Below are 16,432 nucleotides of genomic sequence, written 5' to 3' on the forward strand. Positions count from 1 at the left end.
CCTGCAGGGAATGCTGAGAGTTGTAGTTCGGCAGCACAGCCCTGCTGGGTACTGCAAGGGGGCGCTGCAGGGAGATGTGCTTCCCAAAATAAGGGACTTCCATATGACCTGGAAGAACTTCCATCGGGCAGTGGCCTTGGCACTGGAAGTGCTCTCAGGTCCTTAATAAAAGGGACCTCACACCCTTATCCAGGTGAGTTGGAGGATGTGGAGCAACACTTGACCGGAGGAGGGCAGTGTGGTGGTTAGAAAAGAGAGAGTATTGTGGAAAGAGAGAACCCGAGATTTGTGCTTGTGTTACTTTTGGAAGTAATTTTGGTTAATAAACCTTCCAATTTCTGAACCTGGGACTCTTTGTGTGTTTGTGTTCGGGGTTTGGGGCTCGCTGATGGCCTGGGTTCTATCACAGTGCATTAAAGTGTTGTTGATACACACATGTAGTGTTGTTCTTCAGTGTCCCGTGTGTTTCTAGATAGTGTAAGAGTACGGGTGTATTTTGTACAAGTGTAATTAGTGTACTAGCCATGTGTACGCCACACCGTCAAATGCAATTTTGTAGGCAATGAATCTTGTGTGTAGGTTTCTGGATTATTTGTATGGCTGCTGGAGTATCACAGAGTCAGTTAGGAAATGTTCCATGCAATGCATGTGTTGCCTTCATCAGCCTTTTTGTTGTTCTATAAGTGTATTATTATTATTATTATTATTATTATACTTCGCCCACCACTCACTTTGCTCGCCAACCCCCTGGCCTGTGCTATGCACCAGCCACTTTGTGTCTCTGCCGCTCGCGTATGTGGATTTTACTTTCACCAAACAACAGATCTTTTATTTCTCACGGATACGCCTCTTCATTGGGAAGAAACACCACTTTTCCCTGATGGCAACATGAATTAGATGATCTACAAGGCTCCGACTTAAAGTTTAAATCCAAACAATGTCTACATACTTCTGTCATATCACCTATGTACATATATTCGATCTCTTTCACTGTTTTGTTATTTCACTGAGTAATAATTTCCGTTTGTTTGCGCTAATGCGATCTTTACTAACATTTTTTTGAGACTTTCGAATTTTAGTACTTTCATTATCTCTAACCTGCTCTGCATGTGTATTGCGCCAACGTTTTCTGAACCTCTTTACAATGTTCAACTTTGTCATCTACTCTTTGTCTTTTATTTCCGGCCCCGGCCGTGGTTAAATCTCTTGGCACAAAGTCTCATCTCGCGGGACATGAAATTATCTCTCTGAAAAAGTCTTGTCTCATCCCAGGCTAAAAAGTCTCATCTCGTCCCAGGATTTTTTTATATAATAGAGAGATATAAAATGATAAGGTTTGTCCATCTGTCACTCACCTTACTCACAAACTACTGGGGCTAGAAACTTGATCCTGATCATAATTGAAAGCTTATGACCTGATGTGTTGTAGAAATTAAAAAAATATTTAGGTATTGGAAACCTCAGTAAAGATAGGTGTGGTTGTGAATTTATTACAGCACAGTGATCACAAAACCAAGTGACATTGTGGAAAGAAAAAGAAGAGCAGTAGCAGCTGCTAAACATTTGCTGTGGGATAAGGAATCAAAAATGACAAAGACAGAGAAATGGATATTGAAAATCAATAAGATCATCAAATAAATAGTCAGAATTCATAATCAAATATGAATTCTTACATGTGTAAACAACTGGTGGAGAGCTTGCCATTCATTATTTCTAGCCTTTTGTTTCTCTCACACAGCCCCCTACCTAACTCGAGAGGATCTTTACCTTCTAAAATAACGTGCTTATAAAAACAACATCATAGTTTTTGAAAGTATTGTACTTATTGACTGCGGTGGACTGGCGCCCTGCCCGGGGTTTGTTTCCTGCCTTGTGCCCTGTGTTGGCTGGGATTGGCTCCAGCAGACCCCCATGACCTTGTAGTTAAGACATAGCAGGTTGGATAATGGATGGATGGATGTACTTATTGATCAATGAACTTTATTAAATATTTATTAAATGTGTATAAAGGACAGCAAAATAACCTGTGCTTGTGTGTTTATGGCAAATTAATCACAATACAAAGTGCTCATCACCATATCTGCAGGAAGAAGAAGGGAGCAGTGACATCTGCTGAGTGCCAAGCAAATCACAGAAGGTGCTTAAATGTCACAGAACGAGAAACAATAAGAAGACAACACACTGAAGCACATAGCCAAGCAAGATATAACTATGAATATAGAACAATGGAGCAGCACTTGAACACAATAGCTTATAGACATGCAAGACAAAGTCAAGGACAAACATTCAACAAAGTTAGACTTTTTTTGGATTTGATGGTTTTTTTTCTCATTGGCAACTCTGTGTGGTATTTTCAAGGATCTGTATATATGATGATATTAAAGTTATGATAAAAGACACATCTTTTCAATTTAAGGTCACCTTGCTCTATATGTTAACCACTTTTACTTTAGGATCTTGAGGCACATGTTTCACTAGTAATTATTATTATAATTTTTATTATTATCCATATATAAATGTAATGAATTATCTATTATTATTATCTATTTTTAAACCCTTCAATCCATCCATCCACACTATCAAATCTGCTTAATACGATGCAGGCTGCAAGGCACTGGTGCCTATCCTGGAAGTATTGGCCCAAGGAAGTAACCAGTTCTGAGAGGGACGCTAGTTCACCAGAATCATCATTTTTTATATTTCTACTTTTATTGTATTATTATTTATTTCGAGATGCCATTACCAGGTCAAAAACATCTTTTGCATTTGGCAAATTCATACAAACTCAACATGCAGCTGAGAACAGTTATTGGAACACTGTTGCCATTCAGGGGACTTTTTTTGATTGACAGAAGCATCCTCGTCAGCAAATGGACTTTTTCTTCAGAAATTGTCACATACAAGCTAAGAATTGTTCCAGGAACATGATACTGAACTTAAGTGAATGCAGTGGCTGATCGTGGTCACCAGATCCTAAATTGAGCATCAGTAGGATTAGATGGAACAAAACATTTAGAGTTCAGATCTACCAACAACTACAGGACCATGGACCATCAACCTTGTGGCGCTACACCTTCCTGAGTCAATGTCCTCACAATGTTACAATATTTTGAGTGAAGTAAGTACCAACTTCTTTCAGATTTGCATATCTAATAAGTGACTATTTAGAATAAATAATACACAGTATGTACACTTATACAATTTTGCTGTTTTTTACAGAATGATTTAGGATAGAAGAGTGAAAAAACAATAAAAATGAAATTTACAATAAAGAAAAAAACAAATGAATGATCGGTATGCTCAGAAAGAATGACAATTTTTAACAAAGCTAACTAATCCAAACACACACCCATTTTTGTTACATACCTAAAGACAGAAAGTATCTTCTCACTGAGACAGTGTTATAGCTCTTGAGAAATCAGAGAAAAGCAGGGTCTGCAAACTTTCTCTTATTTTTTATGTCACACAGGAAAAAGGTAATCTGACACCCCCATCAAAATGCTTGCTATACAAATACATGAAAAAGAATCAATATTTAAACATTGTCACACACGTGCAAGTAGGAGGACGTTGTATGGACCAAGCAATGGTAATTCCACGCCAGGCCAGGGGGTGGCGGGGTACACTAAACCTTCTCCTGTTATCTCTACAGACCTGCTGCAGGAAAACCTATCTGATTCAGAGTTGATGACGTCACTTCTGGTTCCGGCACCCCAGACGAATGTCACTTCTGGCGCACATCACTTCCTGGTTCCTACACATCACTTCTGGTCTGATCCCTTAAAACCGCCATCTTTGCATACCCTCACTAGTTCTGTTTTGGACTCAGTCTTGTGAATATCTCTGTTCCTTTAAAAGCCTTTTGCAGCCAGGGAGATTATACGAGTGGCTGCCCCAAACCTTTTTGAGTGTGTCGAGTCTGATCCTTTTTACAAAATACTTAAAGAAAAAAGGTTCCAGCTAGCTGACAACTTTTTAGCTTCTCTACACAAATAGCTTTTAAAAATAATATCTTCAATATTTTTTTTTTTGCTGCAGAATTTTTCTGTACCTCATGTATTGGTATGTTGCTGTTAATGTGGGTGTGAGTGCTTAGCTTTAACATAAATGTAAACATTTTAATTATAGGTAAATGCGATTTTTTTTTAGGTTTGCATAACAAATGATTCAGTATTCAGCAACTAGTCATTAAATATATTAGAGAGTTATAATGAGTCACAATATAACCGAATGTATCGTTGATGATGCACTTCTTCTTTTTGCTTTCTGATACTCACATTGCTTAAGCAGCTACACTTTATCTCTCACAGTATCTGCCTGCCTATCAGATGTACACATTTCCAGTCTACTATATTATAAAGTATATTAATTTATCAAAAAGTAACAGTTTTGTTCACATTCTGAAAGATATCTCATAAATTTAAAATTGATTGTTCAAACTGCACATTTGATTGCACCATTTTGTCCCATTGCCTGGGCTTCATTTTACCACCACCTCCAAGAAACCATGGGATTAAATCATATAGAAAATCAATACAATTACAATAGTGCCGTTTTTTCATGTACATACTCCCATTCATCCCATTTCTAAAATGTCTGCCTACATTTCATGGTCACGGGAAGCTGTATTGTATCCCATCAATATTGGGTACAAGGCCACGACCAAGTGTAAATGAAACACATAAGGCACACAAAAACTATTTACAGTTGCAAATTAACCTTAAATTTGTGTGTTTTGGAATGTTACAAAAAGCCAGTACATTTGCGGAAACTCTCAGACACAATATTTAAAGATTCCTCAGCAATTCTGCACAAACAGTGCCTGGGCCAGAAATTGACAGTGATTCTGGGGTCGTGAGACAGCACCACAAACCACTGCTTTTTTCTGCAATATTTCACTAAATCCATCATCTGATTAGAGTAAACCAAAAATTTAAGCCAGCACAGTGAGAAAACACCTCCCGTTTATGTATTCCTTCAGACAATACAAAATCGCAAAAGGTGTGAGATTGTTATTGAGTTGTTGGTGTTAACTTTGTAGTAGGGAGTCAATAGAAGACTTCTATGCATACTTCATGGTTGAGTCACATACAAATTAACAAGGCTGAGGCATCTGCTTTTACTTTTTGCAATTCCTGCAGAACAAGTTACAATTACACAATGGGTGTATTAAAAATGCATAGCACTCAGAATGTACACAAACAGGACTGTAGAAAAGTGGACGACTGCAGTTTGTGAAATTCAAGGACTGTGTTTCTGAAACAGATGTGAGTAACACTGGAGCACCATAAGAAACAGTCCTGTCTCCTTGTCTCTTTACTCTGTACACCTCAAATTATAACTATAACACCAGATCATGTCACTTGCAGCAATTCTCATATGATTCTGTACTTATGGGGTGTATTGACAAAGAGATGAGACAGAGTAAAGGAGTCAGGTGGAAAAGTTTATTTCTTGGTGTGAAGGGAATTGTCTGCATCTTAACATCAGCCAAACCAGGGAACTGGATATTGACTTTCACCGAAACAAAGAGCCTCTATGTCTGGTCACTATTCAATGAGTGGATGTAGAGGTGGTCCACTCCTGTAAGTACTTGGGGGTCCACATTAATGACAGGTTGGACTGATCTCAGAACACAGATTTTTACTATACAAGAAAGAACAAAACAGGCTCTTTTTCTTTAGGAGACTGCATTCTTTTAATGTGGGAAGTGACATCCTTCACATTTTCTACAACTCTGTGATGGCCAGTGCGATTTCCTATGCTGTGGTGTGTGGGCTGGTAACATCACATCAAGAGAGACCCTCCGAAGAAGCTACTTAAAAGGGAAAGCTTAGTTACACAGCGCACTCTGCATACCCTGGAGGTAGTAGCAAAGGACAGAATTAAAACAAAAATGAATGTCTTTATAATCAAAGCTGCCCATCCTCTCACTGACACAATAAAACTGAGGACTTTCAGCCAACAAATTATTCAGCAGAAGTGTGTCAAGAAACACCACTGGAGCTCCTTTATACCAACAGTAATACATCTGCATAGGTTGAAATAATAGACTGATTCAGGCAAATAGGAGGTTTCATTGCTTTAATATATGGCTTAAATGAAATGGTTAATATTGAGGCTTTACTTTAGGGGAAAATCAATCCTGGACTAAAACCTACTCAGTGGAAAGCAATCTTTATTGCTTAGCTAAATGCTTCATAATTCCTTAGCATGAAGCACTATAAGTTGCATGAGTAGCTTTCTTCCATGTTCCTCTGTGGGAAGTAGCATTCAGGCATATGTCTCAAATATCATTGTTACTTTATAGCCAAACAGATTTAAACACTGAGCCTTTAACTGCATTTTCCTGTGCTTTTGCTATGAAAGTGTTGTTTTCATATTTTTTTCCAAGCCATTTAACTATATTTTAAATCAAAATGGAGATCCTTCAAAACTAAAACTACATTTTGTATATTAATTCTAAGGCACTTACAGAAATCAACAAAGTGTACAATCTGAGATGCATACAGTTTTGCATATATTTAAGAAATAAATGTTCGGCTGTAGACAGCAATGTAAGAAAAAAAAACAGGCTAAGTTAAAAATGTTCTGTTTTGGAATGATGCAACATATACGAGTGTAAATCAAAATGTAAATCCAATTTGAACATTATGTGGTGACCGCAACGGATAGAAGCTGAAGCAATTCAGCATGTTCGCAATGGCTTATGGGTAGTTCAAACACACACAGCACAGTGCTCTGCCATTAGTCTAGCTAAAACCAAGGTTAAATGAACATGGACGCTCTGCTGAGGATAGCACTAATGTGCTAGCGTAATGAGATTTGAGTCAAAGTAGTGAAACCTGTTACAGAAGGAATGGCACAGGGAAGCACCCAGCCCTGCCCAAAGTGCTAGTCTATTGCAGAGCACACTAATCCATACAACCACACTCATATAACCCCAAATTGGAATCATTAGCTGAACATGCACACCCTTGTGGGATGTGGGAGGAAAGCCAGGAAACCAGGGCAACCCCTGTGTACTCACATGGACAGAAATCTTCAACAAAATTGAATCTGTGATAACATAAACAAATATGACTTAAATAATAAGCCATACCAAACACCTCTGACACTTTAATATGAAAGATAGCACCTCTCTATCCTTGCAAAACTCAATGTATAAATATTTTCACATAAATAAATAAAAAAATGTATCCTTACATTTTTTCTTCTTTGATTTTTTTCTAATGGGCTGCCCTCTTCTCGCACTTTATACATTTTAGTCACAGTGTAACCTAGTGGTAAAAGCCATGGGTGATATGTAATTCATTTTAAATTAAGACATAAACTGAAAGGACATGCTGTATGCAGTTACAGCTTGGCAGCATCTCTATTTTAATGCCTCTTATTCAACCTCTTATACACTCTACTAGTTCATAAGCAGAAAAAGAAGTTTTCTGGTTCTGCTCAAAAAATGTACAACACTGTAGTTAAAATATTTTGGCCTACCAGAATATGCAATGGCACACTGGAGAACTTTTAGGCATGTAACGGTCCTGCCGTCCATGGCTGTAACATTGTTCACTAGCTATCACAGCACAAATTAATGGTCTCCGGTCTTTGAATGTCATTACTATTGCAGTGTTTAATGAAACTATCTACTTTATATGCCCTCATATGTTATTGCTTAATACCAAGCTATTTAAGTGTTTTCCTCTCCTGGTCTTTTTATTTCCTGATCTTAATTTTCTCACTTCTGCTCTCAGTATAAAATAAAATAAATTCTTTGTCTCATTTATTCAGTTATCAAGTTGCCAAGATCAAAAAAGCTTTCAATTTGATTTGATTTACAGATGTATTTTATAACATATGAATAAACTGACAATGAAATTTGCTGTTTCCATTCTATAAAATACATTTATTTGCTTATTAATATTGAGTTCCTTATGCACATTCTCATGTATGGGAGAAAAGATATGAAGGAATATGTTTTTCAGATTTTCCCTTCTACTAAATATAACATTACCATAATGAAAACTTTAAGTTCATTATGTGAATGAATTATCTGTACAATGCAAATACACAAGCACAAACTCCCTATAAACTGTTGTATTAACTAAGTCAATTTGTGCCTGCCTATTGGATTTCATTACGTTAAACAGAAAATAATAGTGGTTTCAAAATATTTTATTAAAAGAAAAGCAAAACATAGTGCTGCTGGCCTTAAATGATCTAGTCCTGCTCCAGTTGTGCCATCCTCTGTCTGCTCAACATACAAGCAAGAGTTCCAATAAGTGTCATGTACTCTTCAAAACTAATTTTTCCGTCTTTGTTTTTGTCTAGCTGCTGTTTTCATTTGTTCGACCGCCTCTTTACAATCTGAGCTCTAGGTACAAAATAGAAAATGTTAATTTGAGAAGGAAAAAATTATAGTTAACAGAGATACTGTATGTTAATTAAACATGCCAAATAATCACATCTAAAAACAAGATTAAGTCAATAAAATATAATAATTTATAACATAAAGAATGACTGTTTCAACTGAAACATAACTTGGATGATTTTAAGACTAAACATCATCAAGTGAAATTCTGGGATGAAAATATACAGTTCAGAACAGCCTGCTGCAACATTTCACTTATAAATTCTTCAGTCTAATAATCTATTATTAGAATAATTTCAGATTTTATAAAGATGGGTGATGATGAAGAGACAACCAAAATGACTTCACTGTTAAAACTTAGGATGTATTTTTTACTAATGAAACTGGCTTTGAATGACTGCATGTTTGCTGTACATAGTAAGTTCCACTGTCTATCTTATCAGTAAAAAAGAAAACATTTTCTTACAGACACAGACTGAATACCTCATTGTTAATACTATATTAACTTTGATGCCATATTCTCACCGTTAGAATATTAGGGAGATGACCGCTGACGAGCTTGTGAAATTCTTGGCTTCCCAGATTCTCGTGTCCACCGGGCATTTTTCTTATAGATTCTGAACCATGGTATGGATTGCAGTGTCCATTTTGACTACAACAGAAATCCATAATTAATTTGAATGAGTTTTAAAGCAGCACAAACACTACAGCTCAAACTGAGTACATTTATAAAATTGAAGTATTCATGATGACAGAATCATGTTAATTCCACATACTGGGTACTATGGTTTTTTGGCTGAATAGTCAAAATAGTGCCACCTTTAAACCATATGTGTTTATGAAAGAGTTAGATCTTCCTCAGACATTAAGGAGAAATCCTAATGCTAGTTTCTTTTGCAAAGGAATATGGAGTATAGAAAATGATAAAGTTAAAAATAAAAAGTGAGGAAAGACTGAGACAGTTTTAAAAAGTGAAATAGGGGATGTTTTGGGTGAAGAATAAGTAGATTTTATATTAAACAAATACAGTGCTAATGCCTTTGAGGTTTATGGAATTTGAGTTTGTTTCCAGAGTGGACTAGTATTAAACTACATTTACTGAACATGCATGCTTTACATGGTAGACAAAAGAAACACTAACTGACTGAAAGAGTGGTTTCTTCAGAACTCTTTGCTTAAACCAGTGGTGCCCAACCTTTCATAATATGGGGGCCAAACTTGACTTTGCTGTGAATTTTGCGGGCCACAACGTATGCGAAATTAAATATGGATATTTAAAATTATTCTAGTTACCGAAACATGAGAAAAGAAATGAAAAAATCAATAATTGGTGGACTCACCATCCAATGCTTATTTTATTAGTGCGATGTCTGCAGTAGTTTTTCAGAAACCAGTTTTCGGAATGTTTGGGTCAAGATTTGTCACATTGATCTTTAGCACAGAATGAAGATGATCGTCTGTAATGCGAGAACGTGACCCGGTTTTTGCTCTCTTCATCACGGAGAAAGTTTGTTCAAGACGTATGTGCTCGCAAACGCTGTGGTCATTTTCAGTCCTTCCTTTCGCAAAATTGGAAAGATCACTGGTAACAGTTCAGCATAAAACTCTGGTAGAGATTTTTCTCTAAATTTATCCTTCAGAGACGTATTACATTGTAACTCGATCAGTTCCAGTTGTAAATCAGTTGGCGCAGTGGAAAAGTCAACTGAAAACGGATTTTCAAACAAACGGATTTCACTCTCCCGAGGTCATGGAAATCTGCACACCTCTCCTCAAAATTTTCACTCAGCAGCTTCAGAAGTTGGACCATTCTTCTTTTGGGAAGTGAACGTTCATCTGTGCCTGTCGTAGTGCAGTACACGTCAGAAAATGCACCAATTGCTCCCTTTCAGCATGTTGCATGAAAAGTCTCAATTAGCTTGAAATGCACTTATATCCGCATACACATGGCAGATAAGCTTGTTTTTTCCTTGCAGTTTTATATTGAGTTCGTTCAAATATTGCGTTAAATCGCACAAAATTGCTAAATCCCATAGCCACTAGGATCGCTTAGCTCAGGAAGTTGCTTTGATTTTTCAGTCATGAAGATATCTATTTCGTGCCGCAGGTGAAAAAAACGTTTTAACACTTTGCCTCAACTCAACCAACGAACTTCACTGTGATATACGATGTCATTATACTCAGATTCAATTTCGTTGAGAAATTCTCTGAAAGTCCTGTGATTAAGCGCATGCGATCTTATGAAGTTCACAGTTTTAACAACGACCTTCATGACATGTTTTAAGTTCAATTGCTTTCCACAGGATTCTGCTGGTGAATTATGCAGTGGAGCTGTAATGGTCGAGAACCATTTGATGCGAGCACTTTTTGACTTATTCTGGAAGCCAACCCATTGTGCTGTCCAACCATGCTTTTTGCACCATCCGTAGTCACTCCTACAAGTTTACTCCAGTCGAGCCCAAGGTCGTCGATCACTTGTGATACTTCTCTGAACAAGTCTTCCCCAGTAGTTGTTCCACTCATACTTTTCATTGCCGCCAACTCCTCAGTAATTTGAAAAGTAGTGTTTATACCACGAATAAACACCAACAATTGAGCAGTGTCTGTCACATCTGTAGATTCATCAGCAGCAATTGAAAACATTTCAAATTGACCCGCCTTCGTCTTCAGTTGCAGCAGAAGATCTCTTCCCAAATCTTCAACTCGTCTTGTGATTGTCATTCGAAACAAACTAACAGTCTCAATTGCACTTTTTCTCTGGGCACAGTTCTTCTACCACTGCAAGAATGCACTTTTTCACACATTCACCTTTGGAAAATGGTTTGGCTTCCTTACTCAATATGTGAGCAACCCAAAAACTCACTCGAACTGCTGCTTCGTTTTCTTTTCTTCTTTTATTAAACAGTTTTGTTAATCCACCAACCTCTTCACGCAACTGGCAATCTTCTCTTCACGCGGCAACCAACACATTGAACATACTTTGTTTTGTGTTTAGTTTCATAGTGTTGTGGACGAAAAAGGCACACTGAAAAGCAGACAGATAATATTTTCTCAATTCTCTTTATTTATTCATTCGGAGTCGCAGTAAGTAGAGATTCAAAAGAGCATAACTTGTTGCCGCAAAGCTCAATTGAACCCTGATCAAAAGCCAGGAGGGGTTTTTTATACTTCAGCATCTCATGATTAATAAGACATAAAGAACATCCTTATCAAAACAGTAAAGTTAAACAATATGTCTGTTGAGCTAAGCATTTTCTGTGTTTTGGAAGCTAAGCACAGGAGAGATGCCTTTGCATAAACTACATGTACTTTCTGCAGCCTTGTGACCTTGTCCCTGAAACATTCACTCTGAGAAAGGGAAAACAAGAAACAGCTTAGATTTTATTCATGTGGACACTATTTCTCCTGAACCCTGGAATAACATATTTTTGTTAGTTCATAAGCCAAAGCGTCTCTCACTGGCAAGTTGGAAAAATAGTTATTATAAAAATTCTAATTTACTAAACACACAAAATACATGGTGCTGAGGAGAACATTCTTCTTCTACAGTGTCTTTTAATATTGTGCTCCTTGAATACTGCAACCCGTCTCCTTGCAGATGAGACACAGTGGTTTCTCATCTTGTTGTACAAAAAAATACAAATTTGTCCACTTCTCCTGAAAATTTCTGCACTCCAAGTCAACCTTTCGTTTCTTCCGTTCCGGCATTTTCCACGGCTAAACCGATAGCACCATCCGCTCAAATCAAATGCTGAAGGCGAACTGTCTGACACGGGAAAATATCACAATTACGATGACCCGTAGTATTTCTTGTAAGGCACAGGGGGACGCCACACATGTTACGATGCGAGTTTCTGCTCCATTCCTCAACGTTCCTAAATGATGTTGAGTCAACGTGGGTTGGTCATTATTCGAAGGTAGGAGGGGCGTGGGGTGGGGGAAGACATACCAGACCCCATTAGCACCACAGATAAGAAAGAATTAACAAAATTTGTTCGTCTGGCTTCTGAAAACAGTTAGAGTTAAGTAAAGAGCGACCCTCCCGGCGCTATCAGGGATCGTCTCCGACTGAAAGTTATTCTAATATTAGCATACAGTCATAAATCACTAAATAACTATGTAAATATAGGAATAAAAGAGCGGGCCATATGTAACCACCTTCACGGGCCGGATATGGCCTGGGGGCCGTAGGTTGGGCATCACTGGTTTAAACAATCTGAGAATATTAATTATTTAACTGCCAATCTGCACCAGCAAATGAGACTTGTACTTAGAACACTGGAAGTTTCTTCCCTGTTTGTTAATAGTTCATGCATTTACATCCAGGATGCTCTATGCATGCGAGTTTACATATTCTCCCTGTGTCTACGTGGGTTTCCTTTGAGTGCACTGGTTTCCTCACATAGTTCAATGACATGCAGGTTAAATGGACTGGCAATGCTAAATTGTCCTCACATGTGTGCAGGTTCACTCTATGATGGGCAGGTGCTATGTCCAGGGGTTGATCCTGCTGATTACTGGAATAGCCTCCAGCTGCCATTTAACCTGGAAAAGTTTGTGTAGAGGATAAAAATGAATACCAAGATCCATCAGTACAAATGATGCATTTACAATTAACTTAAGTCCCAGAATGCAGTGGAATGTTGCTCCATGCCTACACTTTCTAATTTGTTAAAAATAAGAAAGTACAGATTTTGCAATAAATACACTAAAGCAGTGGTTCTGAAACTCGGTCCTGGAGACCCCCTGTAGCTGCAGGTTTTTGTTCCAACCAGATTCACAATCGGTGATAATAATTGTTAACATCTCATTTAATTAGCTGGTCTTTTTTACTCTTCTCTTATTCTGCATTCAGAAAAACACAATAGTATGTTTTTTACATTCATAAGACATTTAGAAATATTTCTGTTTTTTTTCTAAACCTACAAATGCTTAACTTTCTTTTGTTGTTTTCCTATTATTTTCCCCTATTAATAGTGACAATTAACAACCAGCACCTGGGATGATGAAAGCAGTAGCAACTTCAGTGTCAGACTCACCAATTAGTAAATAATCAATGAAATAATCAGAACACCCGGAAAAGCAGAATGAAAATTAGGTTGAAAATACTGTTAACGACTTAAACCTACATAGTCACCATATAACTGCTTATTACATTTTAATAAAAATCAACCAAACTTAGTTTGTAATTTCAACGTTGACTCCAAAACACAGAAACTGGGAAATAATGACTCACTTAATTAGGCTCAGAAAAACAGGAATTGGTTGGAACAAAAACCTGCAGCCACAGTGGGTCCCCAGGATCGAGTTTGGGAACCACTGCACTAAAGTAGTCAACCAAACTTACGTAAGAAAAGTTTTCTGTCACTTAAATATTGTTAATGATATTTGTGAACTTTTTTGTAATTTCAAAGTTTTAAATGTGTTAATGTTAGTGAGACTTACTTCATATAGTAACTTTAAATTGCTTACAATTTATGACACTCGACATCTGATTTTTTATGGTTAGTCCTTTTACAATTAATATACTTCCTTTGCCTCAATTCTGCTTGCCTGATACAGTGTCATTTAATACTCATTTGTCATAATCTACACTTAATACATCAATACAGCTTAAGCCGTAATGCTGTTAATTGCATTTGAAAAATCTGATAAAGTGGCCACTGTTCATACTGAGAAAAGCGCTATATAAATGTAATGAATTATTATTATTATTATTGTGTCTATCATGTGCACAACACGAACCCCCCATGTATATACAGAATGTTTTCACCCAGTGATGGACTGGCTTCCTGTCCATGGATTGTTCCTGCCTTGCACCTGGTGGTTGCCGAGATGGGCTCCAGCTACCCCATTCAGCATAAGCCGGTCTAGAAGAGGGATGGATGGACCTTGTGTTCAGCTTTGTTTTTTGTGTGTTTCTGTATAGTATTCCAAGTGTGTATTCAGTGCAGGATTTACGTATAAGCTACACAAGCTATAGCTTAGGGCCCCCGCCTTCTTGGGGGCCCCCAAAACAAATTGTCCTAGTGTGCAATTGTCATATATACTTAAATATACTACAGCATTATTTGTCCCAACAGTGTATTCCTTGAAATGTTGAACGTAAACTCTGATTCTGCATTTTAACAACAGACCACGACTTCCATTTTAACAGTCAGAGATGAGTGGTACAGGTTTATAGCTCTCTATATGGAGTTTGTTTTGTTGTCCGCTCTTCAACTGTTCAAAGGCATTTCATTGACGTTGAACTGTTTGGGTGGGAATGAGTAGCTGCGGTTGTCTGGGGGTGCCAAACAGTAGAACGGTAAATCATTCACGGGTGAATATTGCCATTTCTCCCGGTTCACCGTGATTGTCCTAGAAAAGGCAGGTTAATGAAAGATCGTTTAACGAAGAATGTAATCCATCGGAACAATGTGCTGCTGGGCACACTCGTTCACCATGTCAGTCTACTGTCATCCTTTTCGCACTTTTTCATGTTTTAGTCTTCTATATATTGTGCCATAGGCGTGCCAGGTAGCTGGATTGGCCACCCAATAAATCGGTGTGTGGGTGTGCCCGCCCGGGTGTGCGCCCTTTCTGCACTATAGCGCCCTGCCCAGGTTGCTCCTGCCTTGCGCCAAGCGCTAACGTGAACGTGATGCGGACTAAACGAGTTTGAAAACGAATGTTTGTCTGTAAGTATGTGTATGTTTAGATGGATTTACTTTTTCCTCACAAGGCCCCCCGCGCTCCAACTCCTTCTTACCTTTCGAGTTCGAACCTTTCCGCCGAGGTGGGCGTCTCAGCCTTAAGCTTGACTTAGGACGCGGCCGGAGCAATAACGACTGAAGTGAAGTCGCCCCCACGCGAAATTTTTCGTTACTTTTTTTGTGAATGTGCTGGCTGAAATGGCTGATATTTTTCACTGTGAGGAAACGGTTCCTTTGGGGAAAAAAAGCAGGAAGAGGCAGAGTTTGGCAATGGCATACGACAGCCCATCGTGAACTGAAAGGCCCCGCGCCCACATGCCAGACATGCTCAGTACGGCGCGGTGACATGTCGGCTCAGGAACGCACCAGGGCGGGTCCGAAAACCGTTTAACAAGAACTTTAAACTGGGCTTTTACAAAGTCATCGCCTGGACTTTGTAAACTGGCATATAGCGACACGAACAGCCATTGATAAACAGGAACTCGTACTGTACAGTACAATACGTTTCGTAGAAATCCAACACTTAAAAGTTGGACAGCTTTGACGGCGAAGAGTGGATCTAAATCCCAACCTGCACACATTCTATGCGGACTGCGGAGTTTGCACATTCACACTAAACTCCATTTCATTGTTTTTTTCCGCCCACGTCAATTGGCATCAATAAATGAGAGCAATATGAGAGTACATTCGTGCCCCCTACAGTGACCTGGCATTCTGTCCAGGGTGGGTTCCAGTGTTGCGCCTGACGGGCTCTACCATTTAAATCCTGAAACTTAAGCAAAACGACAGATGGTCAATCGGTTATTTTTTTTAAGTAAAGCTTTGAACAGTGACCAACTTTAATCTGATTTTTTGAAATGCAATTACCGTAACAACATTACAACTCAAACTGTATTTATGTTGAATGTACATTATGAAAAAATAGTGTTAAATGATAAATATATTAATTGTCAGAAAACAAGGATAAGATAGACAATTTTAGAATACACTGGAGAAAAACCCTTTATTGTCATCCATACTGACGGCATAGGCAGAGTTTAACATATAGGCTTGGGGGGTGCCAGACTAACCATAAAAATAATAACATGACATCCCATGTCAAATGTCATAAATTGTAATATAAATTACAATATGAAGTAAATCTAACCTACATTAACACATGTAAAACTTTGACATTATGAAAAAGCACACAAATATCGATAATGATTCTTAAATGAGAGCAACCCTCGATCCCCTACAGTATGCATACCGCCAAAATCGGTCCACTGATGATGCAGTCAATGCTGCTATCCACACAATCCTCACACACCTGGAGAAAAGGGACACATACTGTATGTAAGAATGCTGTTTTATTGACTATAGCTCAGCG

At 38.1% G+C, this 16,432-nt stretch overlaps 1 protein-coding gene across 1 annotated transcript; it reads right to left on the bottom strand.

Annotated features, from left to right (window-relative positions):
* Positions 1-7,886: 7,886 nt before the first annotated feature.
* LOC114646069 (protein S100-A16-like) lies at positions 7,887-15,364 on the bottom strand. Its single transcript, XM_028794051.2, is given in 4 exon segments — positions 7,887-8,337; positions 8,339-8,371; positions 8,894-9,020; positions 15,120-15,364. Coding segments are annotated over 3 exon segments (231 nt in total). The 5' UTR covers positions 8,972-9,020; positions 15,120-15,364; the 3' UTR covers positions 7,887-8,217.
* Between the last annotated feature and the right edge of the window lie 1,068 nt (positions 15,365-16,432).

This window comes from Erpetoichthys calabaricus, chromosome 2, assembly GCF_900747795.2.
Source record: "Erpetoichthys calabaricus chromosome 2, fErpCal1.3, whole genome shotgun sequence".
Lineage (NCBI taxonomy): Eukaryota > Metazoa > Chordata > Cladistia > Polypteriformes > Polypteridae > Erpetoichthys > Erpetoichthys calabaricus.